This window comes from Tenrec ecaudatus, chromosome 17 (genome assembly GCF_050624435.1).
Source record: "Tenrec ecaudatus isolate mTenEca1 chromosome 17, mTenEca1.hap1, whole genome shotgun sequence".
NCBI classification, from domain to species: domain Eukaryota; kingdom Metazoa; phylum Chordata; class Mammalia; order Afrosoricida; family Tenrecidae; genus Tenrec; species Tenrec ecaudatus.
The window spans coordinates 17,980,310-18,001,865 of NC_134546.1; the positions used below are offsets into that span (position 1 = coordinate 17,980,310).

The 21,556-nt window shown below is 54.8% G+C and overlaps 1 protein-coding gene across 3 annotated transcripts in view; it reads left to right on the plus strand.

Annotated features, from left to right (window-relative positions):
- Positions 1–18,453, plus strand: part of MAPRE3 (microtubule associated protein RP/EB family member 3) — a 71,037-nt gene extending 52,584 nt beyond the window's left edge. Inside the window, exons 2-8 of one of the 3 annotated variants that reach the window (XR_012780657.1) lie at positions 14,333–14,454; positions 14,940–15,085; positions 15,591–15,792; positions 17,028–17,182; positions 17,310–17,462; positions 17,576–17,769; positions 18,237–18,453. Coding sequence is in view for 2 of the 3 variants with exons in the window: in XM_075535722.1 (XP_075391837.1) it covers positions 14,334–14,454; positions 14,940–15,085; positions 15,591–15,792; positions 17,028–17,182; positions 17,310–17,462; positions 17,576–17,644 (846 nt within the window). In the remaining variant the exon portion in view is untranslated. Of the gene's footprint in view, positions 1–14,332; positions 14,455–14,939; positions 15,086–15,590; positions 15,793–17,027; positions 17,183–17,309; positions 17,463–17,575 lie in introns of all 3 variants that reach the window. The other 2 variants (XM_075535723.1, XM_075535722.1) reach the window with 2 other exon arrangements.
- The last annotated feature ends 3,103 nt before the right edge of the window (positions 18,454–21,556 follow it).

Here is a 21,556-nt window from a genome sequence, read left to right on the forward strand (position 1 = left end):
CAAGACTTCTTCTGGCATGCTTTAGTGGGTTCAGTAATCTCCGGTGGAACCAAAGGTCTGTGATTAAGCACAGTTAACCCAAACAGTAAAGTATGCTTTAAACACAAGATGCCCAACAGTCAACTTAGTTCAGACTTTGTTATATTTGACTTTTCCCCATTCTCTTTCTTGCTTATTCATGACATAGCGTTGTCAGTGCCTGTAGAGAGTATGAGGTTGCCCCACCAGGGCCTCCTGGGATAGATAAGATCTAGAATTTCAGGACAGGAGATGGATTCTGCAGGAGGATAGGTAGATGTCAAGATTGTCATATGAATTTCAAGATTCTTCAGAAAGAAAAAGAAGCAAACTGCCCTCTGCCCTGCAAGCAACCCCTAGCTAACTAACTTAACTAAATAAAAACTCACTGCCTTTGAGTCAACTCTGACTCCTAGTGGCCAAAGAGGACAGGTTAGAACTTACCCTGTTTGTTTCTGAGACTAACTCTACAGGAGCAGAAAGCCTCGCCTCTCTGCTGTGGAGCAGCTAGTGGCTTCCGACTGGTGACTTTGGAATTAGCATCGTGATGCGTAATCACACCACCACGAGCGCATCGCCTCCTAGCTAACCAGTGCACCTGCACAGACCCTGATGACAAGCTCACCCCCTCCTGTGTCCTCGAGGGGACTCCTTCCTTGTGTCCCCACTGCAACAGGATGACTCCATTTCCCCATCGAATGATGACGTCTCCCTCCAAGGCCTGATGATTTTGTTAAACAGGGAAGATGACCCCCTCCCCCTCAGCTCTGGAGCTCCCAACTTCTGTCCATTGATTGCAGCCCAGATAACCCTTCAGTAGTCAGTCATTGGTCTATAAAAGTAATCAACATGTCTTCTCCATGTAGATTCCCCACTTTCTCTTCGCTGATTTCTATGGGCTGTTTTCTTTAGAGACCCACTTTACATACACTGGGTTGTGGGGCCCCTGTTTTATGACTCACTCCTAAGGACTGATGGTCCTCTCTGTGCCTTACAGTGGGTGTAGCACATTATGTCAGTGGTCAGTAAACACTTGTTAATTCGAAATACTGTGGTAGAAAGAGGAATATCCAGAAGCGAGCCTGTGTCGCTGCCTGTCCCTTCTCTGAATGCCCGGGGGACTGAGTCAGAACCAGTCTTCATGCACTTGGAACTCAGCACCCTAGGCACCCAATCAGACAGTGTACAGCTGCCCCTGTGGGTTTCCGAAGCCATAAATCTTTGTAAGAGTAGGAAGCCTCACCTTTTTCCTTGGAGCTGGTGGTTTCGAACCGCTGCCCTTGCAGTGAACAGCCCAGTGTGTAACCCTCTTAAGCAACCAGGGCTCCCTTTTGCACTAGAGTTGGTGAAACAAAGCCCTTGTCGGGCTACTGTGTAGTGATGTGGAGAGAGCCCGAGGTCGGGGTTCTCATGGTCGGGACTCATGATCTGACTTTGCCAGTACTTTGATCTTGTACCCTGACCCTTCAACTTGAGATAATACCTAAGACTATTTGGAGAAAAAGGCTACAATCCCCAAGAGTGACATTCCTGGTAGGAATTTCAGCACTGGTGTAGACGCCCTTTGAAGGTAAGCTAGCCTTCGAGTGCCCCTCCATTGCACGTCCACACTGAGGAGGCGGCCAGCGCTGTCTCTCCGTGGGCAGAATCCTGCACGGCGGCAGAGCAGTGCAGCATGACAGAGAGCCCACCGCTGAGCCCTATTAAGTCTCTCCCAGACTTCTTCAGGTTTGGGCAGTCGCTGCCCTGTCACGGGGAGGAGTTTGAGAGAGGAGATAACCAGGAAGGCAGCTGAGCCGTGGAGTTTGGGGGCAGAGCAAAGGAGACTGGGCAAGGCCAGGCGCTGCAGAGAGCTTTCCAAAGAAGGGTGGGAGCAGACCGTTTGACCCCAGACCACAGTGTTGAGCCAGCCACCCAGGAGGAAGCCCGAGTCTGCAAGGGAGATCCGGTGACATGCCCACAAGGGCACAGACGGGAAGCATCAGTAAGCAACCACCGGCCCTGCAGGACTCCTGGAAGTGGAAATGTTCTGGCCCCAGAGAGTCGCCGCAGCCTCTGCAGCCCCACTCCCCTCCATGCTCAGGCTGACCACGCCCAGAGCAAGCCAGACTGACAGAGATGTGCTTTCTCCCCTGGGCACCTCACTCAGCTGGGCTGAGAACAGACCCTGCCCGGGGTCCTCCCAGCACAGTACCACTGTCTGCTCTCTGCACAGCCTTCTAAAGCCCTCTCTTGGCCCTTACTTGGAGGAAATCCAGCAGTAGCATGTTATCTAGTCTCTCCTTGTGCTGAGCGTCCCAAGGCCTGGTGCTGTCTCTGGGTGTGTGGCCAGCACAGCCAGCCTTCCACTCTCTTCCCTGCCCCCATCTACCAGCAGCACTCACCAGGAGACCGCTTTCTGAGCCACCTGCCACCTGGACCTCTGAACTTTCGTTAGTGCTCCATTCCACCCATCCATCCAACAAACATTTATGGAGAAGCGGTTTTGTCCAGGACCCTGAAGAAGGGAATGAGCTAAACAGCTCGAGAAGCACCATTCTTTAAGGGAAACCAGCCCCTAACACATCATCACAGGTCTGGCAGGTGCAATTGTACGGCGATAATAAGTAAAGATTATAGTAAAGTCATAGAGAGCATGAGAGATAGAAGAGAGATTGAAATAATAGAGTCAGACACATTTTATGGTAGCATGCTCACCTCAGCCCCGCTTGGTGGTCCACGTGGAGAGAGAGAGTGCTTTATTGCTAACCAAGGCTTATATATCTTTAGGAGGCATACAAGCCCCCTAATTACAGATAAAGACATGAGTCACAGGAAGGAGTTGTGCTATAGGTACTGCAGTAATGAGGGTGACAATCTAGGGGTATCCATGCAATAGGAAGGGGAGGTATTGGGGTACACATGTGACAAGATGGGCAGATCTTAGATTCAGGGAAGACACTTAATTTTGGATGTCACTGAGCAGGTTGACTTGTTCTTTGGCTCTCCATGTAAACCATTATCAGGGTGTGAACCCCACCTACAGGGATCAGACTGGTGGTCCCAAGCCTTAAGGGAGAAGTAGTCCATCTTCCTTAACAGCAAGGAGTGGGCCCCTCTTGTGGTGGGACCAGACAGTAGTCTGGCAACTGACTGCCTTCAGGGAGGATGTCTAAGCATCTGACCTCCCACCATATGCTGGCAAATAGCCTCTAATGTTTGGCATGTCTTGGGGGTAGACAGGGCTGGGGAAAAGTCTCCTTATAATCTCACATGCTCTGTCTACTTGAGGGCTCTGAAGTGGCAGAAAACCAGAAGCCAAACCTGTGGTTTGCCCTGTGACTCCCACCCCTCCCTCCTCAGGCCCCCTGGTCAGAAGGTCTGTGGGGAGTTGGTTCCGGGCAGTGGAAAAACTGAAGTCAAATATGTTGCTGGCTGGTAAAGGCAGGACGGGGCTGGTCTTAACCCCACCCCCAGCGTCTCTATTCTATTCGCCTCACAGCCCCAGGCGTAGAGTTTCATGAGATTATTCAGACATCAAAGCCAGGTCTCAGGTCCCAAGGTCTCACAGGCAAGGCAGTAAGAAGCAAAGCCTGCTGCCAGCCCCCCCTCCCCTTCTGCCCCAAAGCCTCTCCCCACCCCACCCCACCACACCACACACCACAGCACACGGCCCTCGCCAGGCTGCTGCCGCTCATCCCCATCATCTGATGGGTGTCTCCATTGAAGTTGGTTGAATTGAAAGATCTCCAGTAAAGAAAAATCTTTTTAAGAAAGAAAGGTTGTCCTTGCTGTCTCCCCATTTAGCTGGAGCCTTCTAGAATGGATTGATATTTAGCAAGTAAGGAGTGCTGTTTACTACACTCTTGGGCTTCTGTTAACCCTCTGCCTAGTGGTCAGATAGACCAACCTGGCTAGACTCCCCCTAAGGACTCCTTCCCCTAGCAGCAACTGCAAGGACAGTGGCCGCAGGAGGGAAACCAGCCTGGACAATACACCTTTTCAGGAGCAGCTGCATCTGCAGCCCCAGCAGAACTGAGGGAGGAGCTCAAGCTGTGTGCGAACAGAACCCTGGATGCACTCCAGGCCCCACCTGAACCTTCGCCACCCAGAGCCCTGACCTGGATCTGCTGAAGCCTTGGCCAGCCCTCTTCCCAGTCTGTCTACAAGTCAGAGCCTCATTCTGCCCAGAGGAGAAGCTGATTGGCTGGGTTGGCCTGAGCTTTGTGACCTGGGGACAAGGCTGCTCCAGCCCCTCAGAACCTTCCCATCCCTTCCTGGCACATAACCTCCATGCAACCCCAGAATATCCTGGATGTGTGACCCAAGGGGGCAAGGGGCGAGACGGATTTTCAGATTTTCCAAACAGGTGACTTCAGCCTTCCCGGACCTGCGCAGGAAGGGGTAGCCTAGTGACAATGAGCATAGCCCACATCAGGAGCTGGAAACCTTTGGCAGGCTCCGCAGAGTTCTCTCTCCTCTGATCCCAGAGCATCAGTTCCAGTGGTCCTGGCTGGTAGGATGGCATCTACAAAGCTTACTATAGGGGGGATATGTAGCTGGGGAGGGATTGTGACCAGACATCCCGCTGTAGGATACCTAAAACACTTGCCCAAAGTCTCACAGGTAGTAAGAGACAAAACCCAAGCAGAAGGGGCAGAGAAAAGCATATTTCAGTATACAGCCTCTCTCCTTTCTCACATGGAGGCCTGCAACTAGATGTGTGGGAGACACCTGCTTCTCACACAAGTGCCCTTAGAGCAGTGGTTCCCAACCTTCCCCATGCCGCAACCCTTTCATACAGTTCCTCATGGTGTGGTGACCCCCCCCCAGCCATAACATTATTTTCGTTGTTACTTCATAACTGTCATTTTGCTACTGTTAGGAATTGGGTGACCCCTGTGAAAGGATCGTTCAACCCCAAAAGGGGTCGTGGCCCCCAGGTTGAGCACCACAGCCTTAGAGTTATGCTGTCTGCAAGCAACGCTCACAGGGTACGTCCTGTGTCCAGAAGACCCCAACAAGCAGATGCACCAATGCACGTAATGGGGACAAGTGGAGCCCCAAAGCCCATGTGTAGACAATTGGACTTTCCCTTACAGAAGGGTCACAAGGAAGAAACGAGTCAGTCAGGGTGCAGCATAGCAACAACGGAACACACAACATTCCTCTCGTTCTTTAATGCTTCCTTCCCCCCACTATCATGACCCCAGTTCTACCTTACAAATCTGGCTCGACCAGAGCATGTACACTGGTGCAGATCAGAGCTCTTGACACGCGGAATCCAGGACAGATCAACCCCTCAGGAACAGTAATGGGAGTATGAGGGTGGGGTGAGAAGAGGGAAAAACGGAGAACAGACTATAGTGATCAACGTATACCACACACATACACACACACACACTCACCCAATCAGGGGAAGAACAACAGAGACGTGGGTGAAGAGAGACGGGACAGTTTAAGATATGGAAATAATAATTTATCATTTATCAGGGGTCCAGGAAGGGAGAGGGGAAGGGAGGGAGGGAGGGAGGGAAAGAAAGAGGAGCTGATACCAAGGGCTCAAGCTGAAAAAATGTTTTTAAAATGATGATGGCAACATATGTACAAATGTGTTTAATACGATTGATACATGGATTGTTGAAAGAGCCCACAATAAAATTATTTCTTCATAATAAATTTTTTAAATCATTTTATCGGGGACTCATACAACTCTTATCACAATCCATACATACATCAATTGTGTCAAGCACATTTGTACATTTGTTGCCCTCATCATTCTCAAAATATTTGTTCTCCACTTAAGCCCTTGGTATCAGCTCCTCATTTTCCCCTCCCACCCGGATCCCCCCTCCCTCATGAACCCTTGATAATTTATAAATTATTATTTTGTCATGTCTTAGACACTATCCGACATCTCCCTTTACCCACTTTTCTGTTGTCAACCCCCAGGGAGGAGGTTATATGTAGATCCTTGTAATCGGTTCCCCCTCTCTACCTCACCTTCCCTCCACCCTTAATAATTTTTTAAAGAGTACTTCCTATGTGCCAGGCTCTGCCCAGGGCTTGGTACACTGGGTCCACTCCGACCTCAGAAGAGCGCTATGAAGTAAGGACCGTTCCTGCCCCCATTCTGCGTTACTGCTGCCGCTGTTAGATACTATTGCGTCCTCTCCAGCTAATAGTGGCCCTGTGCACGACGGACCGCAACACCACCCGGCCCTGCACCACCCTCAAAACTGTGTGTGAGCCCATCGCTGCAGCCACGGGGTCAGCCCGGCTCTCCCTAGCACCTGTTCAAAGTTCGTGAGACGAAGTCGCGCCATCCTTGCCTGTAAGGCGCATTCTGGCTGTACTTCTTCCAAGATAGATTTGTTTATTCTTTTGGAAGCCGAAGGTACTTTCAGTATTCTTCCCCAGCACAATTCAAATATATTGATTCTTCTTCAGTCTTCCTTATTCAGTGCCCAACTTTCACATGCATATTGGGTGATTGAAAACAGCATGGCTTGGGCCAGGGGCACCTTAGTCCTCAAAGGAACGGTCTTGCTTTCAACACTTGAAACGGGTCTTCGCAGATTTACCTACTGCTATGCATGGTTCGATCTCTTGACGGCGGCTTCCTTGAATGTGGATGGTGGACCCAAGCAAGGCAAAATCCTTGACAAATTCAACCTTTTCTCCATTGATCATGGTATTACTTCGTGGTCCAGCTGTGAGGCTGTGGGTTTTCTTTACACTGTGTTGTCATCCACACTGAAGCCTGCGATCCTTGATCTACAGCAATGTGTCAAGGCCTCCTCACTTTCAGCAAGCAGGGTTGTGTCATCTACATATCACACGTTGTTAGTAAGCCTTCCTGCAATCCCGATGCTTCATTCTTCTTAATGTAATGCAGCTTCTCTGATTATTTGCTCTGCATACAGATGGATAAGTATGGGGAGAGGATGCAGCCCGGATGCGCACCTTTTGTGACTTTGAAGCATGTGGTGTGCCCTTACTATGTTTGCACAACTGCCTCTTGATCCCTGTACAGGTTCTGCATGAGCACAGTGTCATGTCCGGGTCCCCATTTGTCTGAAGGATCTCCATAGTTCATTGTGAGATACGCTGGCCAGTGACTTAGCGTAGTCAAACACAAGTGACAGCTTGCTGGTGTTCTGTTTTCAGCCAAGATCCAGCTGACGTCAGCAGTGATATCCCTGGTGTATGAGAGAACTGCCTCACATCTGGTCATGGAACCTTTTTGCTCCTGGGTTAGAAGATAATGTAGCAAAATCACTAGGCAAAACCTCAATGTTTCCAAGACTCCAGACCGGGTAGCAGGGTGAAGGCCCTACAGGGAAGACTTTTCCCAAAGCCACTTTCTTGATATGATCCTGCCCTGGGATTTCTAGCAACCTGGAGGAGGACATGCCACAAACCTAGTTAGAGCAGTTTCTCCCAACAGCCACCATGTACCACAGATGGCAGTAGAAAACCTGGGCACAGAGAGAAGACCCTGGTCATGCGCCCGTAGGACTGAGCCAACCCCTGACTGCCTCCGGGTGGTTGCCTGCCTCCTCTCAGGGGAGGTGAAGGCACTGTTGGTAACAGGTGCTGTGACTAAGTTTTCTCAGACTGTTTCTTAGTTGTCAGTGGATGCAACTGGTCAGATTAGAACCAGCTGCCTAAGAAAATACTCACATCAACCCACAGCTCAACGGGCCATCAGAAGTCGGGTCAGTTGATGAGTTCAACCTGTGGCTTTGGGAGGACCAAGAGGTTCGTTTCATTGAGTCCAGGATTTGGAACTAACTCCATGTTCCAGGCCGCTCTGGCCAGTTGAGCTCTAAGAGCAGTGTTTCCCAAAGGGGGTGCTAGAATGGTGCGGGGGGGGCTACAAAAGCAGATACCTTCCCTTTATCCTGGGTTATAGTACAAACCCTTTATTTTATTTTATTTTTTCGGAGGTGGGGGCCTAAAAGGCCCTAAAAGGGGGCCAGTAGGCCAAAATGGTTAGGGAACCGATGGACGAAAGCACTCTGCTCAGCCTTCTTCCGTGACATCAAGTTTTGGTGGACCCTGGAGGCCAGGTCCGTTTGTCTGAGCCAGGGAAGGACCGTGTAGTGTTGGGGGCAACATTAAAGGAGTCTGCTCAAGACCTTGGCGCCACCTACTGGCCACAGTTGAGTTGTAAGCCCGGGGGAATCTAGAAGACAGGTCCCAGCATGCGGACTTCGGCATCCTGACAAGGGATAGAGGCACGAGGAGGCTGGCTTCTGGAGACCCTCTAGCAAGTGTGGCAGGTCATCCTGGCAGAGGTGCCTGAGTGCCTGGGTGAATCCCCCTGAGCCACACGGGCTGAGCGGGTCAGAGAATCCAGCCAGCCGGCTGAAGAGCCGAGCAGGTCTGAGTGGAGACACAGGCTCTGTTCCTCCTAACTCCCACCACCTACCCCAAAGTCCATAGCGTGACAGTGTGATTGGTTGCTGAGTCCTGGAAAGAGCCAGTGTCCGCTGCTCTTCTCGCAGGCTTAGCTGCCTTGCTTGGGAACTGGGGTTTAGACCGACTCAAGGTGAAGCAGCCCCTCCCACCAGCCGCTGGCAAGGCTAGGCATTCCTGGCCAAGTTGAGATGACCCGGGTCATCTCTCGGGCATCTGCATAGCTCGGAGGGACCCCGCAAGCCCTGCTGGCAGGGCCTTTGGTTGTGTTTTGGAAAGAAAACTAGAGAGTCTTGCTGTGTACCAACATCTCAGCCAATGCCACTGCTGCAAAGGCCAGGAATGCCAGCTGACCACAGGCACCAGAGGCAAGCTGTGGTTCTCCTCCCTGGTTGTGCACTGTAGTGTGTGTGTGTGTGTGTGTGTGTGTGTGTGTGTGCGAAACACCCATGCTCATCGAGTCGATTCCAGCTCATACCCACCCCACAGGACAAAGCAGACCCGTCCCTGCAGGTTTCAGCAGCTGTGAGTCTGCAGGAGCATCCAGCTTCCTCTCTCCTGCACACAGCCTTGCAGTAAGCGGACTAGCAGATAAGCCACTGCACCACCAGGGCTTGGGTACATATACACACAGGAGGGAGCGTAAAAAATCCACGGAAAATGGAATTTTAAGATAACAGAGTCTTGGCTGCTGCTAAGTGGGCTCCTCCTGCCTCTTACACAATAGAACGAAGATTGCCTGGACCACACCCTTTGTGAAGTACCCTCGTGTGTTTGGACTTCACTCCGACTTACTGATTCAGAATCTCCTGAGGTGGTTTTGTTTGGTTTTTGCAAACCCTCTGAAAATAATCTCATAGACTCTTCTAGCAAAGAACCTCTGGAATGAGCTGGCCCTTGACACATCCTGTTCCACAGAGTGGACCTGAACCCTAACCAGGTCCTGTCTATTTGGATCTCCAGGAAGGCTGAGCCCAGGCTGGAAGCGCCCTAAAGCTCAATGATTTTCCTCGTAAACTGGAGGACTAGTTTGGCCTAGGACCATTGCTGCTGCTTCTTTCCAGTGGTCAGCTCAAGAAAGCCACACAGTAATCCCGAGTCCCTCAGAAACTCCCTGGGCTGGGTCAGCCTAAGGCCACCCTACACCACCCTTGGCCACCCTTGGGCAACCATGCTCTCCGCAACCTAGTGGACAGCAACCTCTGAGTTGGCCCAGGTCCGCCCTGCCCCCAGGACATGGAAAAAGAAGGGCCAGTTCGGGTAAATGCGTCTCAGCCTGTGGAAGGCTCCTGGACAGTGGCCAGGATAGCTAGTGCCCGCCATACCACCTTGTTCCTGGCACAGCCCTCTGCAGAGCTCCAGAGGCCACCACTCCTTGCTCTCTCCTTCCTGACTCCCCAGCCCACGTACTGTTGTCCCCACACAGGAGGGCATTGGCTCTAGTGTTCTCACATGTGTGCGTGTCCCGGTACAGCATAGAAACTCCTTGAGGACACGGCAAACGTTTTCTCTTTCTCACACTTCCTTGCAGGTAAATGACTCGTCAAAATAAAATGAACGCTCCTGACCCTGCCCATTGTGTCCACCCCGCCCCCCTCCATATGTTTGAAATGAACGTGTGTGTGTGTGTGTGTATCCTTCAAAGCTCCACACCCGCCCCACTTTCACTTTGCCTCCTTGTTGAGCTGCTCCGACCAATACTGAGGGTGGCCGGAGTTGTGAGGAATCTGGAGGGGTTTTAAGGCTGTGGGTCTTCACTGTTGTTTTGTTTTGGTTTTTTTCCAGTTTGGAGAAAAACCACCTTTATAGTTGCATAGCCCAGCTCAACAAATGAAATCAGTAATACGATTCCACTAAATCCCCTGTTCTTTTACCTCCTGCCATCCTCCCTCCCTCCATGATTTCCTATCCCCCCACCCCCCTAGTCCCTGGCCTCCAAATAATCTTCAAAGTCTTAATTTTGTAGTGCGAAGACCCCTTTGTTTCTTTTCTTTTTTTAAATCATTTTATTGCGGGCTCGTACAACTCTTACCACAATCCATCCATCCATCCATCCATTGTGTCAAGTGCATTTGTACATTTGTTGCCATTGTCATTCTCAAAACATTTGCTTTCTATTGAGCCCTTGGTATCAACTCCTCCTTTTTCCCTCCCTCACCCCTTCCCCCTCCCTCATGAACACTTGATAATTTAGAAATGATTATTTTGTCATATCTTACACTGTCCGACAACGTCTCCCTTCACCCACTTTCCCCCCTGGATTCCCTGTGTTTCCAGTTCCTATCTGTACCAGTGTACATCCTCTGGTCTAGCCAGCTTTGTAAGGTAGAATTGGGATCATGATAGTGGGGGGGGGAGCATTTAGGAACCAGAGGAAAGTTGTATGTTTCATCGTTGCTACACTGCACCCTGAGAAGACCATTTTTCCCTTGTAATAGTGGTGTTAAGTCCTTATCTTTCCAAGACGGACTCATTTTGCTGAGCACTGTGTTCTCCCGTCCTGGCTGCACCTTGTGTTTAGAGGATGCGTAGTACTCCCTACCGGTTCTGCTGCTTCAGCAAGCTTGCCTTCCTCTGCTCTCACCCAGTCCTGTGGACACTGCCAGGTGTGTCCCCAAGAAGGTTGCCCCCTCCCAAACCGAGCCTCTGCGATCCCATTGCGCACACAGTGGGTCCAGATACCAAACTCACTGCCATCAAGCTGGTTCTGGCCCATAGCGACCCAACCCCTTTGCATGGTAACTCTTGTTGGGAGTAGAAAACCTCATCTTCTCCACACGGAGCTGCTGGGGGTTTTGAACTGCTGACCTTAGGGTTAGCCACTTAGTTTGTAACCTCTACACCATGTTCCATAAAAAATGTTCTAGAGTCAAAAGCAATGACACAGCTTGGCCACTGAGGAGCTCACAGCAGGTGGGAGGTTCAGACACTGCAGGGGTTGATGTCATGTGATACCTCATATGCTCAGAGTGCCATAGACACACAGAGGAGGGGCTGTTTCTCCTGGGCGTGGGGGGAGGTCACAGAGAAGAAGGTTTCCTGAAGGAGGTGGTGGGTGCCCTGAGTCCCCAAGAGTCCGGCTGGGGATGGGGAGACTCCAGGTCAGAGGTCCTAAAAGCACTGAGTCTTTCAGCAGATTCCCTGAGCACCCTGTCGGTGCCAAGCCTGGACACCCCCACTCCTGGCTCCAAGAGGCATGCTGCTGCCGGTTGCCCACAGCCGACCAAAACCCAAGGCTAAGAACCTACGAATCAGAGTCACTGCTTATAAGACACTCCCTCCAGTGCCGGCAAAGCGACCTCTCAAAGTCTCTGAAATTGCCAGGTCTAAGTGCGTGGCCCCGCTGGCACCGGGTGGCGCGTGGGGCTGCTATCCTCCGGGACAGCCATTCAAAACCAGCAGCCACGGGCTTCTACTCCCACGGAGAGTTTCCGTCTCTGGGACCCCCGGGGCAGCGTTCCCCTGTGCTCGGAGCGGTGGCAGCGTCCTGGGTGGAAGTGCTGGATGCACGATGCACGCACATGCTCAGGCTTGTTTCCTTTGGCTCCTGGGTCCCGGCTCCCGTTTCATGGGCAGTGGGGCACATCTCTGTCTTTCAAAGGAGAAACTGGAAGTGAGTTAGAAAGCTTTCTCAATGTGCCTTCCAAGAAGAGTGTGCTTGGTTTAACATGTACCTGATGAGGTCCCGGAATAAGGAGTTGGGTTGTGTACACTGCTGAAGAACGAGGAGGCCTCAGACTCCCATGAAGACTGACGGGTCGGAAACCCTCAGGGACAGTTCTGCCCCGCCCTGCAGGGTCGCTGAGTCAGCATCAACTCCATGTCACTGGGAGTCGGCTTAGCTCCTCTACTGAGGAGCCCAGGTGGCCCAGCGGGGTAAGCCACTGGACTGCTGAGCGGGTCCGCCCCACCAGAGCTTCCCGGTAGAAAGATGAGGCTGCCTGCTCCCATAGAAGGTGGCCCACCTAGGCCCCCCTACACACACACTGTGAGATGGAGTGGGCTCCATGGCAGTGAGTGTCAGTCTGGGGATGCAGGGGGAGCTCATCTGAGACGCTCTCGAAAGCAGCATTTCTCAGACATCCCTGCCTCTGCTGGTCCTCTGAGCAGCTTGTCCAAATGCAGGTGCCGAGGGTGGGACCAAGAGAGTGATATCAGCTGATCCCAAACTGTACCCGGGCTGCTGGCCCACCCCGGGGCTCCACTGAGAGCCACTGGAGCAGGGGGAGCGGGTGGGGCTCGCTGCCTCTGCTGCAGGTGCAGAGTGGGAGGTTAAGGGGGTTGGGGAATTGCTTCATGACAGGGAGGGGCCCACAAGGACAAAGAAGGGAGCCAGGCGTGCTCCCCCCCCCCCTACACACACACACACAATGTGCAAATGAAACCTGGAGAAACAGCCCTCCCTCCAAGAGCCGGGTACTGGTCATTCTCGAAATCTCACACACAGCCCTTTCTGTGTATTTCGGGTTTCTCCCTTTCTGACAAAGACCTACTTACAAGGAGTACTTCCCTCTTAACAGTGCCAGCCAGTGAGAAACAGCCCCTGGCCCTCAGCCTCTGTGTGGAGAGTATGAAGGAGACCCCAAGCCCACAGACTAGGGGATACCTGCTACCTGGGCTCCAGTTGCCTAGCAGGCACCCTGGTCAGCAGGCTGATCAGAGGAAACCGGAACTTCCAAATTATGTCTGGGAAACTTGGCGACGGGAGCCCCACTTGCAGAACCCCTGCCGTACTCGGAGTGCCCAGTCCATTTGGCCAGCGGGTAGCTGTGTGGCCAGGCCTGCCTTTCGATTCAGGGAGTGAGGGGCAGAGGCTGGCAGGTCTTCGAGAAGGTTCCTGCTGGCCTTAGCTAGAAAGAATACATGTGTACCCTCCTGGTAGCAGGGGGAGAACCCAAAACCAAAACCCACTGCTTCTGAGCCTGTCCCGACTCATGGTGACCCCAGGGGACAGAGTGGAGCCTCCCCCCAGGGTTTCCTGGGCTGTGAGGCCTCACGGAGGGAGACTCATGCCCACGGCCTCCTCTCGTGGGGTGTGACCTTCAGGTTAGCCGCAGGGTACTTTAATCTCTGTGTCACCGGGGCCTACTGAGCAGGTGGAATAGCAGGGCTTGGGAGAACGATCAGGTGTGAGGATGAGGAAGAGCCCATGGTCTCCAGTGGCCTGCAGGGTCCCAGCTTTGATGATGGGACAGTGAGCGCACACAGGAGAATCGATGTTAGGGCGGGTCAGCCAGCAGGCCCCAGGAATGTGGGGTCCAGGGTCAGCCTTAGTAAAGCATAGGCCTGCTCATGCCACTGTCTGTGTGAACACCTTGCTGGCTTCCTGTTGTCCCCACCTCAAGTCCAGGCTGCTCCTGATGGTCAGCAAAGCCCTTCTCGGCGTGTCCCTGCCAGCCTCATTGTTCCACACCCCAACACAAAGCCCGACTCCCAGGCCTGCTGAACTTCTCAGCCTTCCCGGGCCAGGCTGGGCCAGGCCTTTGTCCATGCTGTTGCTGTCTGCGATGACCTCGTAACCCGCCCTGTGTCTGGAGTTTCTCTCTCCTCACACCACTAGCATCTCTGCTCTTGAGCCTTCCCTGGCCCTTCCTTCTGAGCATGAGACACACACACTGCTCTGTGACATCCCTGACCTGTGTGTGCCACTGTCCCGGCCCTGCAGGGGCTACTGGCCTGTCTGCAAACTCCTTGAGGCAGAAAGGCCAAAGCTTGCTTTGTCTGTGTTCTTCCCACATGTCCAGCATGTAGAAGATGCTCGTTTACAGGGTAAGCCCCCGTCTCTGCTGTGGAGGCTGCTTTGGTGGCACGTGCTCCTCACTGCGCCCAGGGACCGTGCAGCTCCTCTGCATGGAGCAGCTGAGAACAGCAGGAGGCCCGGGGGTGACCTTGTCCCCTTCTTCCTTCGCAGCATGGCCGTCAACGTGTACTCCACGTCCGTGACCAGTGAGAACCTGAGTCGCCATGACATGCTTGCATGGGTCAATGACTCCCTGCACCTCAATTACACCAAGATAGAACAGCTCTGCTCAGGTAGGAGGATGGGGTCGGGATCGAGGAGGAGAGTTGGGGTGCCCAAACGAGTCTGGGGAAAGGGGACAATCAACACACAGCGCGGGAGAGGGCTCGGTGTGGGTGGCAGTGAGGGAGGAGCAAAGGGGCTCCGAGACCGGGCAGGCCCCTGAAGCCAGAGTCCAGCCTGGCCCCTGGCGGGGGTAGCTCTTCTTCTTGGAGTGTAGCCCTGGCCAAGTCACACTACCCCCTAGGCCTCGGTTTTCCCGGGCATAAAGCAGGGGTGACAGCAGCTGTCTAAAGAAGGTTGCTGGCAGGGTGGTGTTATGTACGTGAAATCGGTTTCGTATGGTGCTGGCCCTCACATGCATGAATACATACTCTTACTGCTCTTACTCTGCGAAAGCTGAGGGTTGTGGCCCCTGCCCGGACTGGGGCTACAGAGCGGAGGCCGGGGTTGGGGGAAGGCCAGCAGAGGGTCCCATGGCCAGCCTGCTGCTCCACAGGCGCTGCCTACTGCCAGTTCATGGACATGCTTTTCCCGGGCTGCGTGCACCTGAGGAAGGTGAAGTTCCAGGCAAAGCTGGAGCATGAGTACATCCACAACTTCAAGGTGCTACAAGCAGCTTTCAAGAAGATGGGCGTCGACAAAGTAGGTGCCTATGCTGGGGGGCAGGGGGCGGTCGGCTCCCGTACCACTCTCCACCGGAACACTTTGCACCTATCCTGACGACACGCCTTTCCCCTCCTCGGCCCCGGACCCTACACACCCCAGAAATGGGGGCTCTGGGTACTGCGTCTCCTGAGTTAAGTCTCTCTTTAGAGCTCGAGAAAAGTCTCCTTGCTCTCTGTACTGGCCTGCCAGCCCCAGGACCCTGGGCTCCCGCACCCCACCCCACCCCACCCCATGCAGAGCACGGGACCAGGGATGCTTCTCCAAAGTCCTCCCTGGGCCTCTAGAAAGGAGCCCACCCAGTTGCCCTGGTGCCCTGGCTGCATGCAGGCTGTGGGTGGCAGGGGGGGGCGGCTGATGGAAGGGCACCCCCCTGAGGGGCTGGCTCTCCAGAGAACACCTTCCCTGTCCCATCCCCCGACAGAGGAGGACAGCCCTGCACCAGCAGGTGGTTAAAACACTCTGCTTGTGTGGTCTGTTTCAGATAATTCCTGTAGAGAAATTAGTGAAAGGAAAATTCCAAGATAATTTTGAGTTTATTCAGTGGTTTAAGAAATTCTTTGACGCAAACTATGACGGAAAGGATTACAACCCTCTGCTGGCGCGTCAGGGCCAGGACGTAGCGCCCCCACCTAACCCAGGTGAACAGATCTTCAACAAATCCAAGAAACTCATTGGCACTGCAGGTAACGGGCCAAGCTGGGGGAGGGAGTGCAGGGGGCCAGGCCGGCAGGGCTCTGCCTTCAGGAGTGCCCCCCGGCACCTGGCCTGGCCCTGCCAGCCTGGAGGAGACTGTTATCACGGAGTTCAGATGATGCCAGGCAAGAGGGCCCCAAAATGGCCTTAAGAGGAGGGCCAGCAGCACCAGCTACCCATGAGGGGCGCAGGCGCTTCCTGTCACAGCATGAGCTCCCTCGTCTGCCCCAAGACAAGGAAGCATGGCTCCTCAGGCCAGGGCCCCAGGGCCAGCGCTGTGGGTCATGCCCGGCCCCCTGGGTGCCAGGGGTAAGTTTGCCAGACTCCATCAGATGGCAGCCCCCATCCCAAAGGCCCAGAGCCCTAACCTCTCCCTCAAGAACCGAGTCTCTGGAAGAGGGGTGTGCACTGGGTCCTGGAGAAGGGAGCACAGGGCCTTTGGGCCACAGCAAGGATTGTGGGGGAGGAGGAGCAGCCTCAGCCGCATCTGAACCCGTCATAGCAGAGCCAGCTCCTCCGTTTGCGCTGCTGCCCTGCCTGGGCCTGCCCCCCTCCCCTGCTTGCTTGGCTTTAGAAGCAGCCAGCTCCGCCTAGGGAGCCCAGTAGCCACAGCATGCCGGCCGGCCTTGCTGGGGACCAGGCGCTCGGACCACTGGGTGGACCCCAGCAGAGGGCTACAGAGCCCTGCCTGAAACAGAGAGCTGGGCCTCTGGTGGGGGTGGGGGTGGGGGAGTGTCCCCACCCCCACCCTCAGTCGCAGACCCTGGTGAAGAAGCCGTCTGGGTGTCTTTGGGTCGTGAGCCGGAGGCACCCATGGGCTTTGGGCTAAGGCTTACGTTAGGAAAGACGGAGCCAGATTCAGGGCCTGTGTCAGCCAGCTACATTTCCCCAGACTCTTGTTGTCCTACAAGAGTGCCGTGAACTCTTCCATCCCCGCATCTCCACATTCCCTCTTCCCATCTGACCCCTTCTTATAGTTCCCTGTCGTCGCCTCCGCTCTCCTAGGCTTGCCAGAGAGGGCTGCCTCGCTGCTGTAGTGTCGTGTGTGGCTGAGGCTTGAGGCCTGGAGGGGGCTGCCCCTCCTGGAGGCTGGGCAGGGAGGGCAAGAGCGCCTGCCTTCCGCATGGGCCTGTCCCCGCAGTGTCACACCAGGCCATCCTCCTTGCGCCGCATGGCATGGGCCTTGGGCTCATGTGGCCTTATCTGACTCTTCTCCTCTGGGCAGTTCCTCAGAGGACGTCCCCCACAGGCCCCAAAAACACACAGACCACTGGCCGACTGAGCAACGTAGCCCCACCCTGCATCCTCCGGAAGAACCCCCCAACAGCCCGAAATGGCGGCCATGAAGCAGATGCCCAAATCCTGGAACTCAACCAGCAGGTGAGTCGAGCCAGGGTGGCCGAGAGAGAGACCTTGGGAGGCCGGCTGGGAGGTGGGACAGGAGGCTGAGGCCACCACTGTCTGTCTTCAACGCCTGCCGTGTCTCCCGCTCACTCGCCCGTGGCAGCTCTTGGACTTGAAACTGACAGTGGACGGCCTGGAGAAGGAGCGCGACTTCTACTTCAGCAAGCTCCGAGACATCGAGCTCATCTGCCAGGAGCACGAGAGTGAGAACAGCCCCGTCATCTCGGGCATCATCGGCATCCTCTACGCCACCGAGGTGAGCTGGCGCCAGCCGCCCAGAGCAGGCCAAGGAGAGCGTGAGCCCGAGCCTGGAAAGCCGCCACCCAGAGCCCCGTGTCCTCACCTTCCCTCCCCCTTGCCACCCCCCAGGAAGGATTTGCACCCCCAGAGGATGATGAAACCGAGGAGCAACAGCAAGAAGACCAGGACGAGTACTAAGGGCGGCCCGGCCCGGCCGACTGCCCCACCCCATGCCCCCTCTGCATTACAGCCCTTTCCTCAGCCTGCCTCGGCCGGTGCTTTGTGTCAGTGCGGCAGCCTGGGGGTCGGCAGGGCTGGGGCAGGTGAGCAGGCAGCGGCCCCCCTCCGGTGGCACTGGCCCACTGGGCGGCCCCCTGCCCACCCCGCTCTCTCCTACTATTTATTTCCATCGTCTCCTCTCCACGCTGTGTCACCAACATGTCCCAGGGTGCTGCTGCCACCCACCCCTCACCCCCTCCTCCCTCACAGCCAGCCAGCACGCTGTACTTGACAGAGTCGCTGGTGTGTGTCCACTCACTGGACTGTCTGTGCACTTTACCTGCTCCGCCCGTGGGCTGACAGGCAGCGCGCCCATGGCTGGGCCAGGGCCAGGGCTCAACCAATTCTTATTTATTTTGCTTTTTGACTCCCAGTGGCTGAGGGGCCAGCCAATGGCAGGGGAAGTGGGGAGTGGGCTGGAGCCCAGTGGTCAGGCAGAGGAAGGGGAGTGTTTGAGGGACGGCAGGCTCTCCTAGCACGGGACTCACCCTGTCCCGCTTCCTTTCCCCAGCACTGAGGCCGGGCACTGCCCTAGGACCCCCTGCCACTCCCTCCTGCAGCTTGGTTCATACCACACGAACTCAACCTGGACCCCACTGTCCGTCCACCTTCCCATCTGTGTCCCCCCCTGCCCCTCCCCACCCCGCCCTCCGGGGCCCCCAGCCTGCGTGTGTGTTCACTTTTATTTAAATAAACGTGTGTGGTACAAGTCCAGGCCACGCTTCCCCCAGGGTGCCACGGCCTGGGTCTCAACGTGCTCTCTCCTCCTCCTCCAGTGCCCCCTTCCCACGGGAGCTGATGCCCAGAGAGCACTGCGCCTCCGTCATCCTCTCGCATGCCCCGCACTGGGGGTCGAGGGGCCCCTCAGCGGTGAAGTTGGGCAGCCCAGTAAAGTGGCCATGGGGTAGCAGGGTAGACTGACAAGAAGGGCTTTGTCTCTGGCTCCCTTTGGGCCCCTTGGACTGAGAGACCCAGCAGGGGCAGGGCTGGGAAACAGGGCTCCGTGGCAAGGCACTAGAGCAGCGTCCCAGCTGTTCCTGCTCCTGAGCAAGATGAGCCGGGACCCCTTCCACTGCACGGCGCCCACATAGCCCACCACAGCGGCACCACTGCCCCACGTGCCCACCAGGAGCCAAGAGCTCAGAAGCCCATTTGGTTTCCAAGCCCAGTTACCACGTTAGATTTTGTGGTCGGCACAGGGCCCTGACCAGCCCCTCAGTTCCCATCGAAGGGACTGAGGTCTGTCCACACACGCGGCCTGGGAGGTAAAAGCAGCCAGGACTAGCATTCCAGCCTCCAGACTCCTGGCTCAGTGCTCACCCCGTTAGAACGAACACATTCTAAGGGAATGTCACCAAGCCTCAGAGTTGCACTGGTAGCTGTTTCCTCGCCTCCTGTGAGCCACGGGCAGCAGGGCCGCTTCTGCCGGGGCCCTCCCACACCAGCGGTTCGCTCATTTCCTGATTCCCCGAAGGATTCTCATTCTGTTCTGATGATGATGCTAGACCGAAACCTGAAATGAACGGCTCTTGCCTTCACTCCTAACCCATCTCCCCTCCTCCTCTGGACTGCCACCCGCAAAGGAAGATACTCCTGTCCATGTTAGCGCTGGGTTTCTTCTCCAACCAGGCCCCTGGCCTGCTCTGCTCTGTCTGGTTTTTCATTCCTCTCATTTTAAAAAAGCTTTCCCTCTGTTATTTCAAGTAGCTACTGTAAAAGGATAGCGTAGTGGCTCTGCAGAGAAGTCCATGCCACTATCCCCCGACCTGTGAATGTGTCACTTTACCTGGCATGGGGGGAATTAAGATTGTAGTTGAAGGTGCCAACCCCAAACCAAACTCACTGCCTATGAGTCCATTCCAACTCAGTGACCCTACAGGACAGGGCAGAACTGACCCAGTGGGTTTCCTCTAAAGGAGTAGAAAACCTCATGTTTCTCCCACAGCACAGCCGGTGGTTTTGAACTACTGATCTTGAGGTCAGGGGACCGTAACACAGCAGATTATCCTTGGATTATCCAGGTGGGCCCTTGATGGTCCCCACTGCTGTGGAGGCAGTTCCAACTCAGCACTGCTCCTGAGGGTCCCCAAGCCGGAACCCTTGGGAGCAGACTACCCATCCTCCAGCAGTGTGGCTGGTGGGGTCCCGCTGCCAACAGGGCTCCATCAAAGGGAGAGGGCGGCAAGAGGAGACATCCGAGGGGTGCCATAGGACAAGGACCCAATGCGCCATTCCTGGCTTTGTAAAAAAGAAAGGTCACAAGCTAAGGAAGGCTTACAGCCTCTAGAAGCTGGAAAAGACAAGGAAATGGATTTTCCCTTAGACTCACAGGAAAGACTTCAGGTTTAGCCTCCTGAGTTGCACACCAGACTTCTGACCTACAGAACCGTAGATGGTGCTTGTGTGTGGTTTTACATCACTGGTTTGTGCTCATTTGTTACAGCAGCCAGAGAGCGAGCCTGGGTGGTGTAATGGTTATGGGTTGGGCTGTGATCTCCAAGGTCAGCAGTTTGAAACCACTAGCCGCTCCTCGGGAGAAAGACAGTGCTTTGTGTTCCTGTAAAGAGTTAAGTCAAGAAACCCACAGGGGCAATTCTACCCTGTCCCACGGGGTCTCGACAAGTCAGAATCAGTTCCAGGTGGCGGTGGCTCCATCTTCTGCACCTACCTGCCCTCCTTGACCCGGCATCTCTGGTTCTTCCCTCACACCCCTGTACCCGGCCCCTCCCTGCTCCTTGAGACGGTGAGCTGTGTGCACTTGGTCTCCGGCACAGCTCACGGAGCTCCGGTGCCCAGGGAGTGCAGCGGAGGCTTCTGTCCCTGAAGACGCCAATCGCAACAGCTCGCCTGCCAAAGACAAGTAGAAGAGAGAGCCCCTCCCACCCTTCTCTATCACCCTGGCAGGCCGATTTTGCCTCGATGGAGGGGCAGTTTTTCTTCCAAAACACGGTGGTCTCTTTTGCGACCACACAGGTGACACACACGGGGTGGAGCAGGCACAGAAGGCTGCTGCTGGTCTCTGAGTAAAGCTAAAGAGGGAACTGAAAACGAACTGGTTACTGATGGGGCTGCAACGGGGGTCCTGCACAGCTCTCCCTCTCCAGGTTACCGGAGGCCACCAGGCATGGTCAGGCCTGACGGGCTGCAGAACCAGCAGGAGGCAAAACCTGGTCATCGCCCGTCTCCTACCTTTCCCCCTTCCCACCCCATCCTCCACCCAGTCCCACTTGCCATCGCACACCAGCGGATGGTGTGGCTTCCCACTGCCTGCCAAGGGTTGGGGGAAAGGTCCCACCTTGTCAGGGCAGGCCCTCCACCTCAGTGAGCACTAACCACACAACTCCTTCCTTCCCAACACTTGCCCTGCCAGGGGTCCTCAAACTGTTTAAATGGGGCCAGTCACTATCCCTCAGACCCATTGGAGGGCCGGACTATAGTTTTAAAAAAAAAACTATGAACAAATTCCTATGCACACTGCACATATCTTATTTTGACGTCAAAAATAACAAGGCAAAAACACCTGGCAGGCCAGATAAATGTCCGGCAGGCCGCATGTGGCCCGTGAACCATAGTTTGAGGACTGCCTGCTCTAGGCCTTTGCTTCAATCAGCTGAGCCTTACATCTGGGGGCAGAGTGCTCAAAAGCCAGCAGTTTGAACCCACCAGCCGCTCCACGGACGAAAGATGAGGCTGTCTGCCCCCAGGAAGATTTACAACTTCCCAAAGAGCAAGTCTACACTGTCTAAGGTTGCTATGTGTCTGAATTGACTCGGTGGCAGAAAATTTGGTTTGGGTGTACACGCTCAGAGCGTTCTCCATCCACCCTGAGCA